This window comes from Podarcis pityusensis, assembly GCF_964106645.2.
Source record: "Podarcis pityusensis genome assembly, chromosome: 1".
Classification (NCBI taxonomy): Eukaryota; Metazoa; Chordata; class Lepidosauria; order Squamata; family Lacertidae; genus Podarcis; species Podarcis pityusensis.
In genome coordinates this window covers 83,561,750-83,567,517 of record NC_138028.1, presented here as the reverse complement: position 1 = coordinate 83,567,517, position 5,768 = coordinate 83,561,750, and the positions used below count along the sequence as shown (strand labels likewise).

The following is a 5,768-nucleotide window of genomic DNA, read 5'->3' as shown; positions in this document are numbered from 1 at the left end:
TTCATTTTTTTCAAGAGAAGGGATTCAATTCGAACTTCTTTTTAACCCACTGTAGATATGAGCCTATCTCGCATGTTTTGATCTTTAGAACTGTAATCTCCAGGTTGAAATTCCTGAATCAGGCCATATTTAAAGCAGTCAATAGCCTTTTGATGAACTTCACAATCTTGGGCTCCAAGACTCCTCAGATCTTTGGCTCCTCACATCATTTAGGCTGCACTCTCTTCTCTGTCCTCCTATCAGGCCAGACAGGCTCTGCCCACCAGCTCCTTTCATCTCCCTCAATAAGGGGTGTCTGCCTTCTTTGACCCTCTCTTTTTCCATGACTTACTATAGTGCTTATAAGCCATCAGGAGGAGTCTGGAGGCTTGGAAATTCTTATCCTCACCTTTACCCACCTGTAACCTATCCTGGTCAGCATGGTTAGGAGCAATGGGCTGGTCTAGCAGCTTCTATCCTACCATCAGGAAGTTACCTGGGATATAATTCTTTCCTTTCCTTGTGTCCTCCAGTGGAAGCATCTACTGGATCATTTGCTCTTTCTTAGATCCAAGAATGGAATCGGTATTCCTCCAAGGTCCTCTAAGATGCAAACAACTGTTTGATAGGCAAGCATACTCTTGACTAAGATTGCTACAAATATTAGTGAAAGGCCTGCAGTTGCTGCATTGATTGTAAAAGTTCAGCATGTGCAACATAACGTAGACCATAAAACTCTACAGTAGGGGTAGTCAACCTTTTTATACCTACCACCCACTAATGCATCTTTCTTGATGGTAACATTTCCTTACCGCTCACCAGTGCTCAATGGAAGGAGGATTCAGCTTGTGCAGTACAATCCCCTACCACCCACCTAGAATCCTGAAACGCCCACTAGTGGGTGGTAGGAACCAGGTTGACAACCCCTGCTCTACAGCATCAAATAGTTAATGGTCTCTTGTTTACTGCTCTAAGGTTGTTGACTTCCAGTTTAATAATCTGCCTTGCATCAAAGTTAAATGCAGTGGTACCATGAGACCAACATGCCAACAATATCCCCACCCCCCTTGTGTACCAACTCCTTATGGGTTAATTAGTGCTCTGTAAGAGGAGGAAAGCTTTCAAGCCACTGTTCCTGTAAAAATAGCAGACCTTTCAAAATGGAGCAAGGCCCTCAACTCATGCAATTGTGTAACTCCATACACACAATGAACATCCTGGAGTTTATAGGCTTCTGAATGTGTGGTGCTTGTTACATGCATATATATACAAATGCACACCTGAGATACATGCAGCCAAAGTCACTGCTTTCATGTGACAATTTTTAAAATAAGATTCCACCAACTTATTAAAAAATGTGTCATCATGAAAACAGCTGGTTTGCTGTTTTATAACACTATTTGCCATTATCAGGTTTTGTCCAATTTATATACAGAGTAGACCCACTGAAATTTATCAGCTATGTTAGTCATATCCGTTGATATTCTGAGTAGAATTAGTGCTCCATGGTTTTTATTGTTGTGTTGTAGTTTAATGAATTGTTTGTGTGCTGCCTGGGTACCTTTGGGTTGAAGGGTGGATTATAAATACAACAACAACAACAACAACAACAACAACAACAACAACAACAACACTAAGGAGAAGCATGATGATGTTATTAGATCTTTTTAATGGAAATCTCCACTAGAAAGAAATTTGCATGGTACATTGTCAGTGTTGTTAGGACTCTGCTCGCAAAAAACCAAAATATTATACTAAGTAACCCAAGAGAACCAGGGTTCTGTGGCCTCCTCCAAAACTTCCCTACAGCTTCAACAGTTTCACAAGTATGAGGCACCAACTAGGCTACCACTGACTTCTGCTCTGTACTCTGGGCAGCCCAACCGGAAGTAAACACAAGTATATGGAGGTCACCAGATTGGCAAAAGCTGCTCTACTCTAACTTTCCCTTTCTCCAGCAAAATGGTTTTAACAACAATGGGTATAATGATTGACTTTATCTGATTGGTATTAGGAGAGTGCATTTTTTTATGTTTACATACCCAGTAGGGCAGGAATCACCTTTTTAATGTATGAAAGAAGACCTAAATTAGAAAGCTCATGAACTCCAGTCATTGTAGCTACCTGTTGTTCTTGAGTTGGCACACAGTATACCACCTCCAATCCCAGCTACAATAAAATTATAAAAACCAGTTTGTTTGTTTTCTGTGGAGAATCAACTACTTCTCCAACAAAGAAGACCAGAAGAAAGGCTTAATAAAAACAAAACAAGAAGTTCCTTCTCTAGAGTCTAGGCAATGGGTGCTTAAAGGGTGAAGCAATGCTATAACCTCATTCCTTGGCTAAAAACACTGAAAGGTGGCAGCAAGACAAAAGAAATGAGAGTAGTGTCTAGAAACTGGGATGTTGCAGACGCTAGAAACTGGGACATTGAGGACTAATGCTCATCCAGGGGAGGAGCAACTGCTGCTTTTGCAGCCCTTCCCCATGGAATCCCATGTCTTTTATACAGCGTCCACTAGAACACCCTGACTCTGTAATCACAACATTACAATACCCTCAGCAGTATGGACTGATGTAATACTAATAGCATTGGCTATTAATAACCTGGTTCAGACTGTGTGCCCTTCATCAATCCATGCTCAATCAGCCTCAATACGACTATTTAAAACATTATTTAAGTGCCTTTTTGAATCAGTTGAAGGCTCATCTAGCTCACCATCTTGTCACCAACATGAGCCAGTCAGAAGCTTCTGCATGCAGGGAATTTTGGTGCTGACCATCTTCCTTTTGTTTGTCCCAGATATATGCTTCTTTCATCCAAAGAGGTTTCTATTAGCAATTCTGACTAGAAGCCATTGAGTTATATATCCAATATAAATATGCCTAATAAGATAATTCTCCATGAAATTTGTCCAAAGTAAGGACTATAATATGAGCTTACCTTACAGGGGTTTGGTAAGATGCCAGAGAGAATGTATGGAAAGTGCTTCAAACATTTAGTTATTTGCTTTTATTTGATCAGAATATATATCTATATATGTAGCTTTTCAACAACATCTGGACTCAAAGTAGTTCATACAGTAAAGCTGAGCAACAACTTGAAACACCATGAAGTATATTTCACTTCTATCTTCTGCTCTCTTAATCAAAAAGGATATTCATTGAGTCTTCAAGGCTTCACTGGGAAGTTGCTATCAACTTCTTTTGGTTCTCTAAGAGAGGCAGATATTGGAGAAGTCCTATTGGAAAATAGTCCTTGAAATAGTTCCACATGGCCCAGTTTCTGCCACAAAATTACTTATTATTTTTTAATATTCCAGTCAAACATCAGCCAAATCCCAAATAAACAGCTGCTATCCTCCAGCAGTCTTCACAGAGCATTCCATATCAACACTAAACCTTAACATTGTCAGGCAATACGCTTCTCCATCACCCGTGTCAAAGCACTCTTGACTTCCTTGTTCCTCAAGCTGTAGATGAGAGGGTTTAGCATGGGTATTACCACCGCATACAACAAAGAGGTCACTTTGCCTCCATTTGTTGAATTAGGTTGGAGGTAGATAAAGATCAAGCTTCCATAAAGGATGATGACAGCCAGCAGGTGAGAGGAGCAGGTGGAGAAGGCTTTGTACCTGCCCTCAGCTGAGCGAATTCTCAAAATAGTGGCAACAATGTAAGAGTAAGAGATAAGGACGGTGAAATGGGTGCTTATCAGGTTAAAGCCAGCAAAAGCAAACATCACATACAAATTGATGCTGGTATCAGAACATGAAAGTTGAAAGAGTGGAGGACCTTCACAAAAAAAATGATCAATGACATTAGGACCACAAAAGGATAAATGAGTCAAACATCCTGTGTGTATCATAGAATTGACTGTTCCAGCAATGTATGAACCAGCCACCAGAGAAACACAAACTTTCTGAGACATGGTGATTGTGTAGGTGAGTGGGTTGCAGATGGCCATGTACCGATCGTATGCCATAGCAGCCAGGAGGTAACACTCAGTGGTGGCAAAAGTTACATAGAAATAGAATTGAACTAGACACTCATTGAAAGTAATCACTTTCTTTTCCCTTAAAAGGTCCATCAGCAGCCTTGGACTGATGGTGGTTGAATAGCAAATGTCTAAGAAGGACAAATTACTAAGGAAGAAATACATGGGGGTGTGAAGTCGAGCATCGGCCCTAATTAACATAAGAATCCCAAAATTCCCCACAATTGTGATGAGATAATTGACTAGAAACAATGCAAACAAGATAGCAGCCAACTCTGGACTGTCAGTGAATCCCAAGAAGACAAACTCCTTCACTCTACTGCTGTTCCTGTCAGGCATTTTTCCCCCCGGATGGAATCAAAGAGAAACAAAATGGGAAAACTGCTTAGTAGTTTTCTGTCTGAAATAAGGTAAGAAATCTCCACAGTTATATGTGTTTTTAATCCCTAGAAGACGACAGTGTTGTCATTAAAGGATGGTCATTGGTGGAGAACAGAACATCATGTAGACGAGTAGTGTAGAATTTCCATCTCTCCAGCTTCAGAAATAAAACAGAGTCACTACATTACTTGACGTAGTGTTGCAATAAATAGCCTTACACAACATAAAAGCTTGTAACTTTAGGAAGGGCAACGTGGGACTCAGCCACACCCACACCCTAACCCAAATGTAGCCAACTTAGCTGATGACTGATCAACCTGCTTCTGAGCAAAAGGTTGCTCTAGCAGCTTCTACCCCGCCATCAAGAAATTACCTGGGATATCATTATTTTCTTTTTCCGGTGGAAGTTTCTACTGGTGCAACTGCTCCAATTTAGGTTCAAGAGTGGACTGTATTCCTCCAAGAACCTATAGAATGCATCTTACACTATTTGATAAGGAAGTATCCTCTTAGCTTGAATTGCTACAGACAAAGTGGAAGACCTGAAGTTGCTGCATTGACAGAAAAAGTTCAGCATGTACAGCATGACATAGTCCATAAAGCTCAACATCATCCGATACAAAATGGTCTAAGAACATTGACTTCCAGTGTAATAATTTGCATTGGGTCTAGTTATATACGAAGGTGCCATGAGACCAATATGCCAACAAAAACTGTTTCGTCTTTTTGTAAACAACCCCCTTAAGGGCTAATTAGGACTCAGTAAGAAGAGGAAAACTTTCAAGGTCTTGCACCTGGTAAAAATATCAGGCCTGTCAAAATGGAGCAAGGCACTCAAGTGAGGTGCCTGAGTAGCTCCATACATGCTATAGATACTATGGAGTTTATAGCTTTCTGAATGAGTGGTGCTTCTTCCCATGGCACCTGTCCTTCTGCAAGACCTGTTGCTCATCTACTATTACTCCCAGAATGCCATGTGTCTTATTATCTGAGAACAGGACCATCTCCTTCCCTTGGGGCACAATCCAGTACTTTGTTGCCCTCTCCATCATTCTTGTCTCTTACATCTTATCTGTCCTTAGAGTGAACCCATGGAGTGTCAGGCTTTGGGAGAGCAGCTTCCTCCTCCCTTTTTCTGTGGATAATCCGAACAAAGAAAAAATAGTCTCTTATCATTCAAAGAGATTTTAAGGAACCCAGCTCAAGAACAATGTGTCCATCTCAGAGGAAAGGTGTTCCCAATTAAGGTTTCTACCCACTTCCCCCATAGTCACTTCCGCTGCTTGCAACCTGATCTTGCAACCACCGTGCCTTTTGTGTAGCTACCTTATTTAATCTCCTGGACAACTGGACACTTTCCAGCAAACCAGAGTCTGTTAACTCTCTCTCTCTCTCCCAGTTCTTCTTCTTC

General features: G+C 40.9%; 1 protein-coding gene across 1 annotated transcript; it reads right to left on the bottom strand.

The window, feature by feature from the left end:
- Positions 1 to 3,391: 3,391 nt before the first annotated feature.
- LOC308471563 (olfactory receptor 5AP2-like) lies at positions 3,392 to 4,315 on the bottom strand (the record flags this gene model as incomplete). The annotated part of the gene is made up of 1 exon (XM_080995678.1): positions 3,392 to 4,315. One exon carries the CDS (start codon positions 4,313 to 4,315, stop codon positions 3,392 to 3,394), a length of 924 nt encoding a protein of 307 aa, XP_080851804.1.
- Between the last annotated feature and the right edge of the window lie 1,453 nt (positions 4,316 to 5,768).